We start from the raw sequence: 22,634 nt of genomic DNA on the forward strand, positions 1-22,634 counted from the left end.
CCAGCTGACATCGCAAGGGCCCGGTGCCTGTGGGGCACAGCCAGACCCTGGGGACGCAAAGAGGAAAGCGTGGGATCCAGCATCCCACACAGCAGAGCCTGGGCCTGGGACAAGGACAGGGACCCACCGGCTCCTGGCTGACTGTGGAGCTGGAACTGACCACGGTCAGCACAGCTAACTGCGGGGGGGGGGGGGGGGCACGGCGGGGTCTGAGTGAAGCCCACCCTCCAGGACCCTCCTCAGTTCATCCAACCTCCTCCATCGCCCAGAGAAGCTCCCTTGGGCCCTGGCCCATCGCCCACCCTCAGCCCCCATGCCCCGACTGCAGGCGAACTGCCCTGAGCCTGTGTCAGCCTCCCTCGGTGGCCTTGGCCACGCTGGCCCGGGACAGGCCCCAGGACACCTGGTGGTGAGCCTCTAGACGCTGGCTGGCCCGTTCTCAGGGCTGCACAGACATCAGCTCCCTGCACCTCACAGCAGTTCTGAAGAAAGCGCCTTCTGATGGGTGAGGAGGCCGAGACACAGAGAGGTTAGGTCACTTGCCCAAGGTTGCACAGCTTAGAAGGGACAGAGACAAGGTTCGAACCCGGTCTCTTGGCTGCATCCTATTCTTGGGATGCGAGGCCTCTGCCAGATCCTCCCGTCAACGGGATGCAGAGGCTGGCAGGGCACGGGAGCCGAGGTCCTCCCCACCCCAAATTTTCTTGTCCATGTGGCCCCAAGCCAGGCCCAAGCCCCACACAAAGGCTCAGGAGGACATACCTGACAAAGAACGAGGCTGCAGCTGACGGGCCCGTGGAGCCCCTAGCCGGGGGGCCGGGGGCTGAGGAGACCAGGGTTGTCGTGCAGGCCCCACCACGGCCCCACACCTTTGGTCCACTGTCAGGGCCCACGGCGGGCGGGCCGTCTCGGACCGTGTCTGCCACTGCCACCGCGGCCACCGCTGCCTCTGCCTGCAGAAGGGAAGAAGGGAGTCATGAAGGGACGGGCGCCCGCTGCCCAGCGCCTGCCCACCCAGAGCTGAGCTCGGCCCCACACGCAGGGCCCTGCCAGCTCGCCGCGCGGGGTGCTGCTCTGCCCCGGAGGAAGGGAGATGCCCCTCGGAGGCCTCTCCTCCACCAGGTCCCAGAAATGCAATGGCCTCGGTGGTCAGGACAGATGGACAGGGACCCTGTACCCCTCACCCCTGGGCTGTCCATCTGGGAGCGCCCAGAGGCATAATTAGAGAAGAAACCACAATAAACATTTGTCACCAGCGCTAATTGCCCCGCGTATGATAATGTATGACGTTCCCGTGTCTGAAACACTACCCTGGCGCTCGCCACTAATTAGCTAAAATAAATCCCAGAGCGGGGACAGCCACGTAATGAAGCACAAATGGGATTACGTGCTCCGGGGACGGCGCCGGCAACCTGCAGACCCAGCCGCCATGCACCTCGCTCACGGGCACACGCAGACCCAGCCGCCATGCACCACGCTCACGGGCACACGCAGACCCAGCCGCCATGCACCTCGCTCACGGGCACACGCAGACCCAGCCGCCATGCACCACGCTCACGGGCACACGCAGACCCAGCCGCCATGCACCTCGCTCACGGGCACACGCAGACCCAGCCGCCATGCACCTCGCTCACGGGCACACGCAGACCCAGCCGCCATGCACCACGCTCACGGGCACACGTCCAGCCCGGCACCCCAGGCCTCAGCCTGGCCACCCCAGCCCAGCCTCCCAGGCTCCCGGGCACCATGGCCCAGCCCCAGGGGCGGGCGATACCCTCTGTAAGGGCCCAGGGGGACCCTGAGAGGGGCGGAGCCCAGGCAACGGCCACGCCAACTGCATCCTCAGGGTCTACCAAGTGACAGAGCCAGAGGCCAGGCAGGCGTATCAGCAGAGTAAGACACACGGGCCCCCGGGGGGAACGTTCTGGAAGGAGGTCCTGCCGCCTCAGGGCAGTGCTGCTCCTCGCCATGGTGGAGGGTCACACCCCACCCAGCCTGTGGTCAGCATCAGCTCCCGAAACCCTCTTGGGTCACAGAAAAAAACACGTCTGCAAAGGAAGTTCAGAGACAGCCCACCAAACCGTAGACTGGATGGACGCCAAGCACCCCACCTGGATCCCAGGGCACTGGCCACGCCCCAGGGCACAGAGAAGGTTGTAACAGAGAGGGGTAGGCCTGGAGCAGCCCAGGCCCTCGCTGGGCCCTGAGCCCGCACACCGCGCCCTACCACCTGCCTTGCCTCTGCCGACAGGGCAGGGACTCCAGGCCATGCCCTGTGCCCGCCCCAGAGCCCTCTGACCTCTCCTCAGCCTCCCCCAGTCTGCCTAGTACTCCCCACCTAGAGAAGCGGCCATGCTCCACCCATCAGCCCCTCATTCTCCCATTCTACCCACTTTCGGGGCACCTAGAGCACACTGGGAACAGGATGCCCGAGAGGTGCTGGCCCCTTGCCTGGGACACAGCAGGTGTTCCACACACCTGTCCTCAGGGAGCACACAGCCTGGTGGGGACACAGACCAGAGACAGACCCAACCCACAGCTGGGAGGTGGGCCCTACACCAGAGGGGGCAGAGGGGGCCCAGCTCATGGAGAACTTTCCAGAAGGAGGTCAGCCAGGCCTCGACCCGGGCAGTGAGAACAGAAGCTGGGCACCTGCCTCATCACTCAACACAGGTGCTGCCCACAAAACCTCTCGGCCCCTGGCCCTACGGACGGTGCTGGCAGCAATGTCGGAGTCCCTTCACATCAGTGTCCCCACCGGGCCCATGCTGCTCCAGGCTGAGCTGGGCCGACCTGAGACCCACGGCAACAGCCTGCAGCCTGCAGCCAGGGCTGAGCTGAGACCCACGGCAACAGCCTGGAGCCCGCGGCCAGGGCTGAGCTGAGACCCACGGCAACAGCCTGCAGCCCGCGGCCAGGGCTGAGCTGAGACCCACGGCAACAGCCTGCAGCCCAGCTGAGACCCACGGCAACAGCCTGCAGCCCGCGGCCAGGGCTGAGCTGAGACCCACGGCAACAGCCTGCAGCCCGCGGCCAGGGCTGAGCTGAGACCCACGGCAACAGCCTGCAGCCCGCGGCCAGGGCTGAGCTGAGACCCACGGCAACAGCCTGCAGCCCGCGGCCAGGGCTGAGCTGAGACCCACGGCAACAGCCTGCAGCCCGCGGCCAGGGCTGAGCTGAGACCCACGGCAACAGCCTGCAGCCCGCGGCCAGGGCTGAGCTGAGACCCACGGCAACAGCCTGCAGCCCGCGGCCAGGGCTGAGCTGAGACCCACTGTGACAGCCTGCAGCCCGCGGCCAGGGCCCTGGTGCCCGCCCTGGCTCCAGCCACCCCCACCAGGCAGCCCGGCCCGGCCCGACTGGCGTTCAATGAGGTGTCCTGACAGCGGGGCAGAGGGCCACACCCCGCCCTCCACAGTCCCCACGCCCCCAATGGGCCCCGGCCGTCCCACTGGCTCCCGCGGGCACTCCTGCCCCCGGCTGGAGACAGTGCAGGCCGCCCAGCTTGCCTGGGCAGCTGAGCCCCACACTGACCTGTCTCGGACGTCCCGCACGCATCTTGGCTCCATGGTCCCACGAGCCGCCAAGACACGGCTGCGGCCACCGGGCCGGCCGCTGCCGCCTCCTGCCAGAAGCAGAGCCCGAGCGGGGCATGCCAAAAGAAGCCGGGTGGGGGCAGGAGGGAAGACCACAACACGGGGATGGGGGGGAGGGGGCAGGTGGCGGGTGGCGGCCAAACAGAAAACGTGATGGAGATGCCAGGGCAGCAACAAAAGAAAAGCAAGAGGAGAGGGTGAGGCCCTGCCCAGAGAGGCCTGCCTGGCACAGGGCTCCCGCCGCGGACGTACCCACAGGTCTCTGCAGGGTGCCTCCGGGGGGGGTTGGGGTGCCACGGAACACAGTTCGGGAAACACCACAACCACACCAACTCATTTCCCAGGGACCCTCCAGGCCTGACGCCCACACGGGTCAAATTCTGGTGCAAGACAGGCAGCCCGTGCCAGCCCCTCAGGACAAATACCTCCCTGGGGGCTGTTTTGTGCCAAGAGCGGGAGAGGGCAGGGGGCAGGGGCTAAGGGGCGGCCCGGCTGCACCTTGCAGGCACAGCCTCCACCCTGCAGGGGGCATGGGTGGCAACGCTTGGTGGTGCGTGCCGGATACCAGGGCCCCAGGGGGCAGGCCGGGCAGCTCCCTCCAAGCTCCGCCTGGTCACCGCGGGCCCCCTCGCTGGAAGTGCCCTACCCCCTGGAGGTGCTTCGCCCTACCCCTGTCACAGAAGTGACCATCCTGCCCAACCTCCACTCCACGGTGGGTAAACTGAGGCCTGGAGAGGCACGCCCACAGTGGGTCCCATCAGAGAGACAGGCCAGAGCCCAAACAAAGCTCCAGCCAGCCCCACCATCCCCACCAGGGCTCACAGAGAAGCGGGGCCACAAGCAGGCTAGCGTGGGGGGCAGGAGGCCACCAAACCTGTGCCACCCACCCGAGCTCTGAGGATAAAGGAAAGCCCTAGGTCTTCCTAGGCCTCCACCAAAATGACCCATCTCCCACACTACACGTCAGAGTAGCATGCAGCACCTCCTCCAGGAAGTCCTCCATGCTCCCCCATCCAGGCTAAGCCTCCACTGGCCCAGCCCCCATGGTCACCCAAAAACCCTCTGCTCCAGTCCTCCCTGGACTGTGAGCCCTGGAACCCCAGGTAGGACTTGACCTGTTCCCACAGGAGTCAGAAAGATATGCACAGGCCCCACTGGCCTGGCCCCGGCAACAGCACCTTTCACCATGTCACTCAGCCCCACCCCTGCCACCCCAGCCAATGCTCCCTCAAGCCCACTGTGGGGTCAGGAGGCAAAAGCCTCAGTCTCGTGGCATCTGTCAAATGAGCACAGCGTCCTGTGAGCGTCTGACCGGCACTCTGTCGGTCGGCATGGGGCTCAGAGCCGTGTCCCAGGGGGGCGGGCCAGGGCAGGGCATGTGGGACAGCCCCATGGCCGTTGCCCAGCACTCTCAGGGCAGCTGTGTGGGCAACAGGCCAGAGCCCAGCCCCCACTGGCACCTGATTCCAGTCTGGAAAGCAAGGGCTGGTCTGTCCCGCTGGGTGGCCTCACAACCAGGAAGCCTCGCCTGACCTTCGGGAGGTCCGAACAGCCCAGAAAGGGCCGAGCCCCGTGCCACCTGCATGGGAAGTGGGCTGCGGCTTGACCACAGCCGTGGTCAGCTCAGGGCTGCCTCACCACCCAGACATAGGGCTCTCCAGGTGGCCACGCCCACAGCGTGACCCCCAGCCGCACCCAGAACGTTCCGGGCCCCTGCAACTCTGAGTCCCACTTCCAGAGGCCGTCCCTCCGGCCAGGGCGCCGGCATCCTCCTCCAGCGGCCCCTGCCCCGTCCTGCCCACCATGCCCCTGCCTCTCGGGCCCTAGAACAGGAGGGCTACAGAGGGGGCCACCCTGCTGGCCCAGATCCTTGTAGGCCTGCAAACAATGTGCCCGGGTGGAGGGCGTTGGAAATTCACAGCACGTCCCTCCAGAAGTGTTTAATTCTACAACCTAACACGCAGCATTTTAACATTCCAGGGCCACCGCTAATGATCAATGCCCCGGTTCCGGGGAAATTACCTCACCTGAGTCCTCAAGTTCTATTTATGGTTCTAATAATCTCCCTATTGATCTCCAGCCCTGTTGTCTAATTATAAATCCATTCCCACACACCCGCATGCAATCAATGCGCCCATAAAACAGAGAGGGAGCCTTAAATGCCCACGTTTTATGGTGTCTGGGCCACCGGCAGGACCACCGGCAACAGGCCAGTGACCTTAGCGGGGCGCAGACTCCACTGCACCGAGCTCGCTGCCCCCTGCCCCCCACTCTGCTCACATTCCTTCTCCGCTCAGGGCGCCCCCAGAGCACAGCCACCCCTTTCCGCCTGGCAGCTGAGGCCCCTCAGAGACATGCTGTGAGGAGCCCTTGGCCTGCTTCCAGTGGCGGCTGCTGTCCCCACCACACCTTGCACTGGGCCTGCCGTCTCTGACACTTTCCTCTGGGCCCAGATCAATGCCACCTCCTCCAGGAAGCTGTCCAGCTTGCTTCCCCACCTCGGGGCTGTGCCCCTGCACATTCCTCTGGAGCAACCAGCTCTCAGGCCAGGAAGCACCAGGGTCGCTGTAAGGGGGTGGCCATCCCCCTTCTTGGCCTCATCTCAGGGATAATAAGGGGACGAGTAGGAAGCCGTTAGGCCAGGCCCATGGTGTGATGCGTCGTCACATCAAACGGAGACTAATTCGGGTCCAGAGTTCTTCCCCAGAGCTCTCTCAAGCCCAGCCCCAAGCCACCGAGCGGCCAGGAGGCCCCAGAGAGAGCAGCAAGTCATGGGGTCTGTTGCCTAGCAAGGGCAAGATCTCAGCCAAGGCCATGCTGGAAGTGGCGACATCCAGCCCCACCCCACTGACCTCAGAGGGGCCAGTGAGCCCGGAGTGGAGGGGCAGGCCAAGAGTTTGTCTCCCACTGAGATCTTACAGGACCCTGTCCCAGCAGCCAGGGGCTGCACTGAGCTCCCACCGGGCGCAGAGACTGTGGCAGACTTCTGTCACTTGACTTCCCAGATACTTGTTGGGCAAGCCCGTGCAGCTGGCTGGGTAGTGCCTAAGAAGCATACAAGCAGAAACGCCTTCACTGCCACCCACCGATCTCTCTGTCCCCTGGGGCTTCATGGGGTTGGGTGACATGCAGGAGGTGGGGGCTTCTCCGTGTACCTACACACACCTGTGCAGCATCACCTCCTGGTCCGGTCCACGCCCCCACATCAACGCCTCCCACACACAAAGCCCTAGCTCCTGATAAGGCCTAATGCTTCACAGCTCCAGGCCCCACACTGACCGTTCCCTCTGCTTGGCGGACTCCTACCCTGGACATGGCTGGATTCCCCCTCCCAGTCCTCAACCAGGCAGATGGCTGCATCTGAAGGCCCGCTACCCTAGGAGAAGGTCCCCCCCACATTGAGCCAGACTCAGGTAGGGTGGCCAGACGCCCTCTGGGAAAAGGCCCTCCTGAGATAGCCCCCGGCCCCAGCCCCAAACGAACTCCTCCCAGTGCCCGAGGAAACCCCAATCCAACAGCCCACCCTCTCCTCCTGACACCCCTTCTTCTATACAGAAAACTGGAGGGATACACAGGATACTTGGGAGAGACTCCCCACCAGCAAAAATCTGTGGCCGATGGAAAGCGGCCGGACCCCCAGCCCCCTGCTCCAGAGCTTTGTCGGACTGCAGGGCGGACGCCGGCTCAGAGCCCCCTGCCCAGGACACCCAGGTCAGTGGTGCCTGCAGCACTCACTAGTGCCCAGAGCCGGTTCCACAGAGGTTGTGCCCGCTGCTCTGGTGGCAATCTGGTGGGCCAGAGGAGGGGGAGCATTCTGCAGCCAATTGAAAAGAGGGGGTTCCCGAGAACCAACCCACTGAGGGAGTGGGCACAGGCCTCCCAGCACACCAGGCTCTACATCCCCCAACCGCACCCCTGGGGGCAGCCTGGCCTGGCAGAGCTCAGAGGGAGAGGGACCATGGGGGAACCCTCCTCATGAGGACCCCCAACCCCCGAGGATGAAGATCTCACCTTGTCTTAGGAGCCCACGGGACCCTCCCATCAGCCCACACTGCCCCACGTGGTCTAAGAAGGAAGAGAGGCCACCCCCCGACCACGTGTGCTGGTGCTGTGTGGACTCGATGCTCCAGGGGACATAAGAGGACCCTGCCCAGCAGTGTGACCTTGTGGTGGACTTGACCCGGGCCTTATGACTGTCTGGGGCTCCCTTCAATGTCCATAGCCCACACTGCCAGCAAGATGTGGACATGGACCCCTGGAGGGAACCCAGCTCGGACACAGCTGGCCACACCCTGCTGGTGGTCCCGGGAGGCCGCAGCCCACTGCACCAGGGCACTCACCAGGCACGAGGGCGGCAGGAAGCTGTTGACTCTCGAGACGCTCCACATGCCCTCCAGGCACTGCTGGGCCTGGATAGTGACCGTGCTCAGCGCCCCGCCCAGACCGGCCGGTGCCACGGACACCTGGACACTGGGCCCAGACGGCCAGGCCAGCTCCTTCCTCCTGGCCGGCCCTGTTCGGCCAGGCGGCCTCCCCGCTGGGCCGGCCACCCCGGGTCCGTCCCTCAGGCCGGTCATGGCAGCCGGGCTGGACGGTGTGAGGCCAGGGCCTCGGTGAGGGGCGTCAAGGTCCTCGCAGCCGGCAGCTGCCTGCAGCCGCTGCAGGGCCTCCCGTGTGAGCTGGTTCAGGTGGGTGGCACAGACGTCACAGCGGCGCTCGGCCTCCGGGCGGCAGGACGACAGGGCCCCCGGTGACGAGAGCTTGTCGAGGAGCAGAGCGGACAGGCAAGGGTCCTGCGGGGAGTAAGCGACAGAGGTGGTCAGATCCCGGGCACCAGAACCCCAACACCCCATTCCGTCCCTGCCCCGGCGCCTGCAGCCGCCGCATAATCCATAACTGGTTAATAAGCCTGGACAGTTGGTTCCTTCCGTGTGCAGCCAGCAGGAAAATAATTATCGGAGCCGAACAGTGAGGCCCGCAACGCCCTTGACAGCAACCACCTTCCCGCCGCCGTCACCAGGCTCGCTCGCGGCTAACGAGGCACCTGTGCTCCCTGATCACCGGCCGCAAGTAGCTGAGGCCACGGGGCTGAGGGGCAGCAGGGAGGCTGCACAGCGGGGCCTGTCCCCACCCCAGGGCCTTCCATGAGACTAAGGGCGGTCAGCACCCTCGGACCCTGGTTGGAAGAAACATCCGTTCCAGAGCCGCGACGACCTCCCCGGTTCAACCCCGGCCGAGGGGACACTGGGCGTCTGGAGACCCTCTCCCGGCTCCTGTGAAGTCTCCAGCCCTGGCCGGGCGCGGGGGAAGATGGAATGTGGTCCTGCTGTCCGTGCACGTGCGATGCCTCTGCAGGGGTGGGCCAGGAAGTCCCGGGGCTCCGAGTACCAGCCAGCAGGGAGGCAGGAGGCAAGGCTCGATGCTCCGTAACGGGCATGGACTTGGCCCTAGAGGTCATGCTGATTGGTGACGGCCCCTGCAGCCCAGTGCCCCCTACCATACACTGGGGGGACATACAGTTCTCCACAACCATAAGCCTGGTGTCCAGAGATAGCTAAGAATAGAAGCCAGGGGAGTCTAGAGGAGACCCTTGCCTAGTCTGGAAATCAGAGTGGGCTTCCTGGAGGAAGTGATAGCTCTAGAAAGAGAAGGAGGAGGAAGAGATGGAGGGCACAAGTTTCCACAAGGAACCTCACTGAAGAGTCCGTCCCCTGTCCCTCTACCGCCCCACCTGACTCCGCCTGGCCAAGAGCCCTGCAAGTCCAGGAGGCCCCTCACACCCTCACCCCTTCCCCAAGACGTGGGCTCCAACCACAGAGGCCTGGACAGGGCAGCCCGCCTCGACGGAGCACCGGCCCAGCCAGGGTATAGCTGTGACCACCCAGGACCCCTCCAGTGCCGCCCCAACAGAGCAGAACCCGAATGCAGGCCTGCACCCCCACCCCGGCCAGCTGGTCGCCCGCCTGGCCGGCCTGTACACCCCCACACACACACCTGACCGTGCTGCACATGTGCAGAGCCAGTTCCTTCCTCCTCCTCCCCCGCCACAGGCTGCCCTGCTCACCGCCGACCAGAGCCCCACGTCACCGAGATGGCCTGCTCCAGTCTAACGGCCCTGTGGACCACAGACAGGACCGGGCCCCCCCAAACGCAAACATTTCTCAGAGTAAGAGGCAGAGCACATTTACCCACCCAGGCTCCCCGAGCCTGACAGTGGCAGCCCGGCCCATGTCTACACAGGTGCCCGGAAAGGCTCCAGTGAGTGACAGCTGTGGCCGGTGGCGGGCCAGCACGCGCAGGGTGTCCTTCTGCACCTACGTCCCAGGACCAGCTCCGCTCCAGGCAGCCCAAGCCATGCAGCTGACCCCACGCGCCCCAAGCAGACCAGGCTGAATGAAAGGGTGATCCCGGCCACATCAAGTCCAGTGCCTGACCCAGGCCCTGCAGGAAGGGAAGGTCCAGGTTTTCTCCAGCCGGGGCCGGAGGGCCCCAGAGCCTGTCCTGGGTCCCTGGGTCTGGTGAGCCTGGTTCCCATCAGCTAACACCCCTCCCTCCTGCAGCCCTGCGGGAACTTCACCGAGGTGGCCAGAGGCGTCCTGTAGAGGGGGGGGGCTGTGGAAACACTGCAGGAACCCCCCCTTGGGTTGGCATGCGGGCCACAGATGGAATCCAGACGCCCGGTGCCCCCAGCCTGCCCTCCCCCCCGTTTTCCAGGTCTGGCTCTGATTAGTCCGGTTTTTCCACTCAGCAGGAGGCCACTAATGGTGGACAGGGGTGAGGGGAGGAAGTGCCTGCTAGAGCCATTAACCCAACTTGAAAGGCGGCCCAGGCCCTAGCCGGCCCCCAGGCCACAGCAGCCCATTGTTCCAGGGCTTCTGCCTGGCTTCCAGACCTCAGGCCTCTCGGGGAGCCCTCCGCCCCCCCCTCCATGGGCTGCACGGGAGGAGGTGGGAAAGGGGGGACTGACTGGGGCATGCACCAGGACCCCGGCAGAGGCCATGGGGGGTGGGGAAGCCAGAGCAGCAACCCCCACCCCAGTTACTCCAGCCCAATCCCCCCCCCCCACAGTGTGTCATCAGGAATTCAGACAGCAGCTGTCAGAGAGGCCCTGGCCCACCCAGGCCCGAGGCACACTGATCATCAAAGCCCCTGGGGGGGGAGCACCCCCTGTCATAGAAAGACAAGCCCAGGGCTGCCTCCTGACCTGCTCAGTGAGCCCACAGCCTCCCAGGCCCCACTCCTGCCCGGTCCCCCTTCCCTAACAGCTACCCAAGTGCCCTGATCCACCTTCACAAGCTGCAGGCAGCCCCACCCAGACGCACCAGGCCCCGCCCACACTCGGCCCAGGCAGCACTGGCAGGAAGGCCACCTCCCAGGGGACCCTCGCCACCATGGCTGCACAGAGCCTTGGCCGGGGGGCACTCCGGCATGGGGCAGGGGTCCTCTCTGTAACGTTCGTCTCAGGTCACGTACTGGAGATGGCAGAGGCCACACAGGAGAGGCCTGCCTGGGGCAGCCATGTGTGCCCGCAGCAGGGCTCAGAGCCCCCGCCTGAGTCTCCCGTGCGGGCCGGGCAGCACGCGCTGGAGCGCGGGCCCCAGCAGCGCAGAACACGCACTGTGTGCGGTCACTCAGAGTCACACACCTGCACCGGAAGGACCAGAGACCTCTCCAATCCGCCTGACCAGCATGGGGACCAGCAAGCTTTGGGCAGGATAGTCCCAAACCTGGGCTCTCCACCCCAGCCCATGAGTCCAGCATTCAGGACCCCAGGGAGGGGGTGGTTTTCTCCCAGGGGCTGGCACTGGCCATGCCCAGGATGGGCACGAGGCAGACAGCATCTCCCACACCTCCCACTCCCCTGGGGGGCCCTCTCTGCGCCTCCACAGTGGGCCGACAGTGTCAGACCTCAGCATGCAGGCTGGGGAGGCCCGAGAGGCCGGGGACAGGGAGGCAGCAGTCCCTTCCTCAACCCTTCCCAAAGGCCAGGCCTCTCCCAGCCAGGGGGGTCCACAGGCCCCAGCCCCTGAGGGGTCAGAGCCTTGATCCCAGGAATGTTAGGCCCTGAGAGCCCAGACCCTACACTGCCCCCACCCCTCCCCTGGGAGCCCGGCACCTTCAGAACCCACACCCCTCCCCTGGGAGCCCGGCACCTTCAGAAAGACCCTAATTAGACCTGCTGCAAGACACTACTTTTCATTTCCTCTTTACAGTCTAAGTAAACAGATATTTTAGGTGCCTTTGGAAAATGTTTTCCTTAATTTGATTCAATTTAGCATTGCACACCACCTACCTGCCCGTCACACCACCCAGGTTTTAGAGAGCCACCCCTCCTGACAATGACTCTCCATTCTTCGTCACGTTTCTGGGGTCTCCAAGTTGCCCTAAGTAATCCTGCCGTTCCCCCAGAGCTGGGGGCCCGGGGGGAGTTTCCTGGGGACGAGCCGCCCGTCACTCACTACTGCCCGCCCAGGCCCGTCAGGCCCACCCACAGGGCCAGACAGGAGCCGAACAGACCCTCAACGGAGGCCACATCGGAAGGAGGATAGAGGGGTCTGCTCCCCAACTAGAGAAGCCCCAGGACCTCAGGGCGTTGAGACGACCCTCTCTGAGCCCGTCACCCCAGCTCTAGAAAGGGAACCCCCAGCACCACGCGGGCAGGGACACTGGAGGGCAGACCAGGCCAGGTGCCCAGACTGGAGGAGCGCCGAGCCCGGGGCTCCCCTCCCTGGCCGCCGCACTGTGGGGTGTGCGTGTGCACGCGGGCCAGCAAGTGGGGGGCTGGGGTCCTCAGCGGCAGCAGCCCCCCTGCCTCATGTCCCTCCCCTCCGCAAACAGAGCCTGCAGGCAGTGACCCCGTGCAGCTGCCATTTCCGGAGTTGACAACAGGTCCAGGAAGGGACCCCTGGCTGCTGGGCCAGGCTCCGCCTCTCTGGCTTGGCCATCCAGAACATTCCAGTGTCGCGTGCAGCCCGGCGGGACTAGGGCAGGTCAGGACTCAGGGGTCAGTTTTCCAGCCTGGAAACTGTCCGTCTGTGTCCAGCCGCACTCGGCTGTCCAGGGCCCCTCCCTCCCACCAGGAGCCTCACCAAGGGCCCAACTCCCAGCCCGAGGTCCTGCCCACCAAGTCTGACTGTTTCAGGGAAGACCTAGCAGCCCGACCTCTCTTGTCCTCCAGCCAGGATCCTGGAGATTATTCCAGCCCCATCGGTCGGCGGTTCTGAAGGCCCAGAGTCGACCCGGGCTCCCTTCTCTGCCAGGGGGAGGGGTGGGGGACCAGCGGCACGGCCCAGCACGCCCAGCACTGACCAGCACCCGTCCCCAAGGCCTCGTGCCAGGCGCCAGGCAGCTGGGCAGCTCAGGGCACACACTAGTTCATTGAGACCCCCTCTCCTCAATGGCCTCCCCTGTCCCCTGCCCGGTGTCCCCGAAGCGGGCCCCTGGGAGGCTAAAGGCCAGAACAACAGGCCAGCCTTAGGTGGGTGGGGGTGGTGGGGAGGCGGCTTCCTCAAGTCACCCGCCGCACGGGGGGCGGGCTCAGCACGCGTGGGGAGGGACCTGGACTCACCCCGACACGCTTCGATCTGGCTCTGCGGTTGCAGGCTGTGGCCCCGGGACCTCAGTCTCTTCACCTGAATGTGGGATACCGCAGACTTTCCCCGCCGGGGTTGGGGGCACCACCTGGCAGGCCGTCCTCACCAATCACCCAGCACCCAGCAGAGCAGACAGACACCTGGCAGGACTGGCCCCTGGCACCATCTCAAGACCTGACACCCAGACTCACCACCACCTGGGCATCCCCGGCTCCTGCAGATGCCCTGTGCTGGCTGGACAAGTCCCCTCAGAGTGCCAGGGCAGCCGCTGCCGCAGACACCCACCCCGCTGGGAACTGCCTTTCCTGCTGGCTACCGTGAGCATGCTCACTTTATAGACTGAGGCTCAGAGAAGCTGAGGCACTTGGCTTGGGCCGCACAGCTTGGGCAGCTGAGCTGGGGCTCAACATGTGTAAGGGGTGGGGGCCGAGGAGAGGGGGGTCCAGGGACAAGACCAGGAGGTTCCGTGCCTGAGCCAAGGGCAGCCGTCAAGCAGGCCAAGCCGAGATGGCTGCCGACACGCCCTCGGGGTTTGGACAGGCCAAGTTTACGGGGCTGGTGGGGGACTGCAGGAAGCAGAGTTGGGCTGTGGCCTTGCACTGAGGGGGGGCGGCTGGGAGAGGGGAACCCAGGACAGGACACTTAGGGAGGGGCTGACTCTGCAGCCCACGCCCCTGTGCAGGACGCGAGGCATGGCCAGTGCCTGGCACGCTCCACCTGGAAACACGGGGTCAGAGGTGAACACGGGCGGCTGTGTAAGGACAACCATCTGAGACCGGACACGGCGGGTGTGGAGTCACCGGCCCCGGTGCCCAGCTGAGCCCACACACCCTGCCCCACAGCCGAAGCCTGGGAGGCTGCCAGGGGGACAGAGCCAGGGAGCCCTCCCATGGAGCACCAGGAACCCCGCAGCCAGCCCTCAGGCTGCCAAGCCCCAGGGGATCCCCCAGACACAACATGGGGCTCCAGACGTCTGAGTGCCCTTGAGCTGGGGGAGCAAAAAACAACTCAATCCGTGCAAGATCCCAGTTTACACATGGGGAGGCTGAGACCCCACAAAGAAGGGACCACGCCACACCATGGGGATGGCGCCCAGCCCCCCACCCAAACCCACCTGCCCAGCAGAGAGGTCTGCTCAGCCCCCTGTTCACCCGGAGGGGACGCAGAACCCAGAGCGCAGAGCTCAGGGGCACACAAGGAGGAAGTGGTTCCCAGAGGCCCGGCCACCCAGCCCGGCTGCGACCAGGAACCTGACACGGGACCACCGGCCTCAACAGCCCCTCCCCTCCACTGCACAGAGCAGACGGACAGACAAAGGCCGGACACGCCACGGGGACACTTGACCAACTTCTATTCCATTTATTTACTGCATGCCACACCTTTTTGCACAAAGCCTGTGTGTGGCTCCCACGAACATACAGCATAAATTAGAGACAGAACCACCTGACCGGAGGCGGTCCCATTAGAGCCAACAAGAGTGAGCGGTTGGCTATAAGACAGGTGAGAAAGGGCCCATGTGCTCGGTGGAAGCTGAAAAGCTGTGAGCTTCCTGGCAGGCAAAGGAAAATGGAAACTAGACTTTCCTTGCTATTTAAGAGAAGACCCAGCTCTTCTAACTGGAGAAGACCCCAGGCCCCAGCCATCACACACCTCCCAGGCCAGACTCTGAGCAGCCTGGGAGGTTCAGGGCTGACCAGTAGCCTCCCTCTCCTCCTGACCCTCCACTCCTTTAACAGAGGGCAGCGAGGCCAGTCACAACCTAGGCCCCTGCTCAGCCCAACCCCCGACAGCAGCAGAACTGATCCGTCAAGCAAAAACCCAAAGCTCCTGCACCCTGGCCGGCTCCCGACTCCCCACCTCTGCTCTGGCCGGTGTCCAGAGGGCATCAGTCCTGCTCAATCCCACCCTCACTGCCCGCCCTCATCCCTGACACCCTGGAACTAGCAGAGACAAGACACGCACAAGGAGCTCATCACTCTATCACTGGACACGGGGGACCAACGAGATCCCCTCTATCTAGGGAGCAGGGAGCCAGCCCAGGGGCCGGTGGAGGTCTCAAAGAGGCTGGATGGGAAGCCAGGCCAGACCAGCCTCCTCTCTGCCCTGCCAGGTTTGGGCCCTCAGAGTGGCCGGGGAGCCTCAGAGCCCACAGACCCATCCCTTCCCAGCTGAGTCATCGGGTCCCCTGCCAGCTGGGAGGCTGCCCAGCAGCCAGCCCCAGGCGCTGCCCGCCCCTTTCACACCTCCCCGGCTGCCTCTGGAGCCTGCCAACACCTGGCTCAGCTGGGGAACACTGCTGAGGGCCGCAGCCCCACCCTCGGGCGCCCCGGGCAGACATCACGGCCCTGCGCAGGGGTGGTCCCAGGAGCTGGTGCAGCTCAGACCCGGCTCCAAACAGTGTTGAGGGTTGGAGCCAGGGATTCTGAGCCCAAGGAGCAAACGGCCAACACCAACCAGCTCAGCTCAGCCCCTACCCACCCAGGACCCCACCATCACACACCAGTACGATCCACAGCAAGAGCTGCGGAGACAGAGGGCCAGCAAGGCTTCCTGGGAGAAGAATGGCCAGGGACAGACAGTGGGCAGGACAGCCATCTCCAAGCCAGGCCCCAGAGACAGGCGGAAGGTCTCCAGGCCTCCAGCCCTAGAGCAGGGTCATGTCACTGAGCTGCGTCCTGGACAAGAGCCCCACCGCCTCCCAGCAGCCTTCAGACCCTTTGTCCAGCCTGTGGGGGGAATGCTTGGGCCACACAATGGACAAAGGCCATTGGCAAGGGCAGAGAGGACAAGATCCAGGCCTGGGTGAGAGAGAGAGATCTGGAAGAACTAAATGAGAATCAAGCCCCTTCCCCCAGGGGGACGCTAATCAATTCAGCACCTATATTGACACCCCTGTCAGATGTCATGGGTCTCTGGAGGAGTCGTCATCTCTGTCACGATGCATCTGGGTGGCAGCTGGACCAGATCTCCAAGCGGGATCCCTGCCCCCACTGCTACCAGAAGGCAGGGACAACCGCCACTCCCTGTGGGGGCAGTCACCTCCACAGGGGGTGGGGGAGAGGGCTAGGGTCAGCCCAGCAGTCCCAGGGCAAACACAGCCGGCATACGAGGAAAAGCCTGATCACTCAGTCGTTCAACAAACATTGCTCAGTAACCTGGGCCCTTCAACTGCCCTGGCAGAGCTCCCGCCCGGGCTAGTACACTGGACACAGAGTCCACACAGTGGCCACGGAGTGCAGAAGAGGCTGAGAAAGGCTGAGGCCAAGGAGCAGCCTCCTGAGCAGGGTGGGAGCGGAGGGTGGTAAGCGCTGCCAGAGCTCCGTGCTGAACTCAAAGTGAGGCAGGTCAGCAGCCCGCCACCATCAGCTGCCAAGGTGCCAGTCCCCAGGTCATCAGGTGACCCTGGCTGGGGTCTGCCAATGAGCATGGGAGGGGCAGGGGACTGGGGGTCTGCCGGGGGTGCTGGTGATAACCCACCACGGGATAGAGGGAGAGCATGAGCCCTCGGTCTGGCAGGGAGACCCCGCCCCCCTCTGCTGGGTCCACAGTTTGGCCTGTCCCCTCTGGCTGCCCTGAGGCTGGCCAGGTAGGGATGGGCAGGCATTGGGGGTCTGGGCCAGAGGCACAATAAGAGAGGTCTGCAAGAACGTGGTGACCAGTTCACTGTGGTGGGTGAGGACACAGGATGGGAAGGGCTGAGAGGCTGCAGGCTCCAGCTCAGGGACAGAAAGACAGAGCGGCCAGGACCAGGCTGGGCACTCCGGTGTGACTGAAGAGGAAGGCCTGGCTCTGGGCCCCATGTGGGGGGCAGTCTGAGCCCAAGAACAGATGTCCCATGATGCCCCACACTCCCGGGCATCAGGACTCAGAAAGGCTGCAGGCATGGCCCTTTCGTGATAGAGTCTTGGATGGGGACCATGGTCACCCTCACTGTCCAGACAGGGAAACAAGGCAGGCAGAGGGAGAGGACAGTACAGGGCAGGGTCACACCCAGGCTGACCAATGGCTAGGCAGACTCAAATCGGCACCCCCAACACCCCGCACCCCCCCAGCTTCCAAAGACCAGCAAAAACAACAAGGCCTTAGGTGGGCAAGCTGCCCTGTGCTGGACACTGCCTGACGCACCTGCAAAATGGGTACAAAAGCAGTCCCAAGTATGAAGGGGGAAACTGAGGCCCAAAATCTCAGCAGCCTTGCCCAAGATCTCACAGCAGGTACCTGTCTGTTGTTCTGTACCTGAGACCAGGCACAGACGTCACAGGTCACCAGCGCCCCACCCGCACCCCCACCCCAGCCATGGGAGCCCAGCAAGCCCCCAGAACTAAGTGAGAAAGTGCAGGCCACCTGCTCTGTAAACTGTGAAGTGCTGTCCTCATGAAGCTCATCTCACGATGAGAAACAATAAAAAAGGCCCCCAGGGGAATGTGAGTACAGCAGGTCCACTTCCAGGGCCTTGCAGGCCCCCAGCTCCTGCTGCCCCACAGAGCTCTCCCACCCAAACCGAAAGCAGGAGCAGCTACATGTGTGAGTCCAGCCACCGCCTCCCAGCCTGCCCCGAAGGAAGCTCTGGGCAGGCTGGGCCAGACTGCAGGCCGCAAGTCAGCCGCAAGTCAGCCGGGACACTGGGAGGAGCCTGGGTCCTCCCGACAGAGACACTTGCCAAGGTCCCAGGGTTGGCGGCCCAACCCCCACATCCCGCGGCTGGGGACAACCCCCCACAGCCCTGTTTCCATTCTCTAGACAAACAAACAGTGGATAATGGGCCCTCCCTCCCACAGACACAGCACCCTACAGGTTGGACGGCACTCCCAGACCAGCCCCTGAAGGCTGCCTGCAGATGACAAAAAAGGAGACACCGGGGGTGGGGGGGTGCAGAGCAGGAACAGAGCTTGGGACCCTGGTGTGTGGGGTGCGCTGGCCTCTGGGTGCCAGGGTAGGCAGGGGACAAGAGGAGCACCTGGCACAGAGGGACTCAGTGTCAAACACCAAACTTGGGGAAGGCCAGGGCAGGTGGGAGCTGAGTGGCGGGTTGGGGGGGGGGGCTTCCCTGATGAGCTGTCTGCAGAAAGAGAGCCCTAAGACCCCCTACAGCAGTGGTCCCCAACCTTTTTTGGGCCATGGACCGGTTTAATGTCAGAAAATATTTTCACAGAACGGCCTTTAGGGTAGGATGGATACATGTATCACGTGACCGAGACAAGCATCAAGAGTGAGTCTTATAGACGGATTTAACAGAGGGAATCTGGTCATTTTTTAAAAATAAAACATCGTTCACACTTAAATATAAATAAAATGGAAATAATGTAAGTTATTTATTCTTTCTCTGCGGATCAGTACCAAATGCCCCACAGACCGGTACCGGTCCGCAGCCCGGGGGTTGGGGACCACAGCCCTAGAGTAGTGGTGGTCAACTTGGTCCCTACCACCCACTAGTGGGCATTCCAGCTTTCATGGTGGGCGATAGCGGAGCAACCAAAGTATAAATAAAAAGATTTAACTATTGTAAGTTGTTTTATAAAGATTTATTCTGCCAAATTTAGCAAAAATCCGACATAAAGTACTTGGTAAGTAATTATTATTATATGCTTTATCTTACTGTTATTCTGCTGTATAAATTTTATGAAGTAAAGTTACTTCCCTACTTTATAAATCACCATGACTGTGGAACTAGTGGGCAGTTAGAAAATGTTACTACTAACAGAGATACCAAAGTGGGCGGCAGGTATAACAAGGTTGACTGCCCCTGCCTTAGAGGGACCCTCGAATCCACCAGCAGCTGGTGGGACCTGCAGCTCTCCCCATCAGGGCTCTCCAACAACCAGCAACCAGCTGCCATCCAGCTCAGCCATAAAAGCCCTGCCTCTCTCTGGCCTCAGTCTCCCCTGAAAGGGTTAGCAAGATGGCGCTGCAGCTCTGACAAGCCCCTCTGAGTCTATGCCAAACCACACCCTCCTAAGAGCCTGAGGTCCATTGGTGTCTCTAAAACTACACTCAGACCCTCTGGGGCACAGAGCTGGCAAGGCTGACCCTGCTCACAGCAGAGGGGGGAGGGTGCAGCCCCATCCCAGGACAGGACACAGGTCCCCTCCCTTTGCCACAGAGAGTGCCCAGGAGCAGAAACCAGACTCACACTACCCTGCCTGCCCTGGAGAGGGAGCACGCAGGGAGCACATGGGACCCCAGGAGCCCAGAGTCCCACCCCCACTTCCAGACCACATGGCCTCCTTGGAGAACTATATTTAGACTCAATAGGGATTATTCGGACTTCCCAGGAACGCCTTCAAAAAGACTGAAGGTCAGGCGGGAAGGGCTTCCTCTGGAGACCCCCACCTTCCCAGGCTTTGCAAACTTCCAGGGTGCATTGTTCCTTGAACAATGGTCCCAGCTCCTTCCAAGACCCGGCCAAGCCCATTGGCTGGAGGATGCCCCCACCCCTGGCAAACACCTTGGCAGCTAAGACAGAGAAGCCTGGGGAACCCAGAGGCCCAGATACTCAATTCCCAGATGGGTGGCAACTGCCTAAGGTGGCAGAGCCCTGGCTGCGTCCCATACACAATTCTTACCCACCACACTAGGAAGGGACAGACAGGGCCACCCCTCTCCCTACAGCAGCATGTCCACCCTCTGGTCTTCCAAGCTCTTCTGCCCCAGGTGTACACTTTCCAGACACCTGGCTGGGGGCCCAGGTGCCCCAAGGGTAACAACGCACCAAGTAACCTCCTGCTGCTGGCAGGGCAGGAACTGTCCTGCCCTGGGTGGAGTCCCGCCATCTACCTCCCTCTCTCCCCTCCCCCTCCCAGACACAGACTGTGGTTCCAGCTGTGGGGCATCTGCTGCTCCGGCAGAAACGCCCACCCAATCCCACCTCCAATCCCAGCACCTCAATTCATACGGGCTGTGACAGACCAGGAACCTGAAGCCCAGAGAGGAAAGCCCAGAGACTGGCCAAAACCACTAGGTGAAATTTGGCCGCTATCCTGGATCCAAGGTCTCCCAAGTTACAGCATGGGCCCTGCCTGCTTGGAGGGGCAGGCCTAAGGAGAGGTCACTTACCCGGTGAGGTGTCCCGGGCCCGCTGACCAGCTTCCACGCCTGTCGCTTGAGCTCGGCGAGCTTCGTGTGGCAGTGGCCGCACCAGCCACCTCCACCAGCCGAGTGGCCCTGCTCTGCCCCTGCCCCGGCGCCCTCGGGCACAGGGCGGCTGCCACATGGGTCCTGCTCTGGCCCGACTGGCAGCCTCTTGCGGGGGGTCACCTCCACCAGCTGCAGCGGCTCCCGGGCCGGGCCGCCCTCGGCCACCTACAGGAAGTGGGTTCGGAACAAGACAGTGAGCCTTGGCCGCTGCGGCACCATCCCGGGGCCCAGCACCGGTGACTCCATACTTCAGCGCGCCCCGGCCCCACCGAGTGATGCACTCGACAAACTTAGGAGCGTTGGACACGAACCTGCCACCCACCCTCTCCTTACATCCCGGGAGTTCCGGATAGAGTCCCTCCCAGCAAGAGGCCTGGCAGCCCCAGCGCTCCCTCCAGGCCCGGCCCGTAGGGGGCGCCCCACACCCCGCGACCATCCTCGGTGTCTAGGACTCTGTCCCGCAGCGCCCGCCGGGCCCCCCGCCGCCCGACTCTCCCTCTCGGGGCCCGGCCGCGCGTACCACGGGCTGAGCTGCGCACAAGGGGACGCCGCGGCCGCCCATGGCCCGGACGCAGGAAGGGCCAGGCGGGAGCTTCGGGGCCGTGCGAGCTGTCCCGGGGTTCCACGGCTACGTGATACGGCCCACGGGCGTCCCCATGGCCCCACGGGCCGCTCCGAAGTTGGCGGCGCGAGCGGACGAATGGCAGAGAGCGTTCACTGGTGGCCGCGAGCGCGTTCGGGAGGGGGCGGGGCCCAGGCCGGTGGGGGCGGGGCTCCAGGAAGACGGCCCCGCCCCACCCCAGCCCTCTGCACGGGAGTGCGTGGGGGAGGGGATCCTGCCCCGCTGCGCTGCCCCTCCCACTCCAAGGACCCCAACTTGTTCCGCTAGTAGTCCCAGCCGGAGGAGGAGGGAGGGAGGGGCGCTGGAGGCCGCTTTCAAACACACGGTACGCGCTCGCGCATGCGCCTTCCTGCTCCTTTTGCCGGGACACGGGTCCGCGCGTCTCCTGGGAAGCACCAACCCACTCCTCATTTTACAGGCGAGAAACTGAGGCCCCTGCCGGGAAGGTCTTGCCCAACGTCGCATAATAAAGTGGGACGAGGAAGGGGCCGCACCCCGGCCCCCAGACCCCCATTCGCTTTTTCCTAAAAATCCAGTGCACTCCGCGTGTCGCTGGCCACCCTTTGGGTCTAACTGTCGCGCGTGGATGAGTGACTCCACGGTCTGCGCCTCGGAACATGCAGTGCCCCTGGCAGTGTATCTATGCCTAGGCGTGATTGCGAGCGGCACGCGTATCTTTGCAGGCTCGCGTGTGCACGAAGGTGGGTGTGCTCGCTATGAGCTCAGGAAGCGGGAGGAGGTGGCGCGGCTGGCCCTGGGGTTGTGCGCAGGACCTGTTGTCAGCCGGCCTGGCAGATGGGAACTTAGCTCCGGAATTAATTGCCTGTTTGTCTCCGGCTGGGAGGTCGTCCCCCACCCTCACCCCACCCCACCTCCTCCGGCGACCAGTTGCTCCCGCTCCAGCCCGGCCTTAAGAGTCGCCGCTATCCGAAGCAGCAGGCGGTTCTGTATCCCCGTTCCGGGTCAGTCCCGAAACCCGAGACAGGCTAGGCGGGCGCGGCCACCCGCCTTGCCATGACGCGAGCGACCCCTGCTGGCCACTGCGCACCCTTCGCCCCGAGCCTGGAAAGACCTGGCGCCACGCGTCCTGAGCTAGGAGGCGCGCCGGGGGAACCAGAAGGAGCCAAGCCAGAGAAAGGCGGGCTGGCAGATGTGGTCCAGGCGCGCGGCTCTCCACGCGCACAGTGAAATCCTCAGACATATTCAAACCTCTCTCCGCCTCTCCTGAACCCTTCAAAGCTACCTTCGTTACGTTTTGCCCACCACCCTTGGAAAGTCCTCCCCCACCCATGCACGCACTCCCCCCAAAAGAAGGGTGGGTGATTTCCTCCTGGCTTCCCGAGTCTTTTCTGACGCAACGTGGCGGAGATAGGGAGAATAAAGTGGGCAGGGGCTCCGCACTCTCACTCTGAGATCCCACAGCCTCCAGTCCCTTTCCGCCCGGCCGGAGGCCAGAAGAATTTCCCAACACCCATCTCATCGCGGCATCCCGAAGGAAAACGGGTGTCAGCCCCCATCTGGATCTGGGTACCCCAGGACACCATCGATGCCCCCCAACACACACACCCATTGCCTGCAGACAGCACTGCCCCCACCCCTCAACTGCTCTGGGCCATCCACACACTGGGTCCGGGAAGCGCGACTGTCTATCACACACTCACTCACTACCCACATAAGATCCCAGAAACG

At 63.7% G+C, this 22,634-nt stretch overlaps 1 protein-coding gene across 2 annotated transcripts in view; it reads right to left on the reverse strand.

Annotated features, from left to right (window-relative positions):
* The window catches only part of KIF26A (kinesin family member 26A), a 42,246-nt gene that overhangs the window by 18,974 nt on the left and 638 nt on the right, over positions 1 to 22,634 (reverse strand). Inside the window, exons 1-4 of one of the 2 annotated variants that reach the window (XM_066273351.1) lie at positions 20,844 to 21,029; positions 20,243 to 20,488; positions 7,937 to 8,389; positions 763 to 953 (exon numbers count right to left, since the gene is read on the reverse strand). In XM_066273351.1, the coding sequence (XP_066129448.1) occupies positions 763 to 953; positions 7,937 to 8,389; positions 20,243 to 20,488; positions 20,844 to 20,885 (932 nt within the window). In that variant the 5' untranslated portion in view covers positions 20,886 to 21,029. Of the gene's footprint in view, positions 1 to 762; positions 954 to 7,936; positions 8,390 to 20,242; positions 20,489 to 20,843; positions 21,030 to 22,634 lie in introns of those variants that run through there. The other variant, XM_066273350.1, reaches the window with a different exon arrangement.

The sequence above is a fragment of the Saccopteryx bilineata genome, chromosome 4, assembly GCF_036850765.1.
Source record: "Saccopteryx bilineata isolate mSacBil1 chromosome 4, mSacBil1_pri_phased_curated, whole genome shotgun sequence".
NCBI classification, from domain to species: Eukaryota; Metazoa; Chordata; class Mammalia; order Chiroptera; family Emballonuridae; genus Saccopteryx; species Saccopteryx bilineata.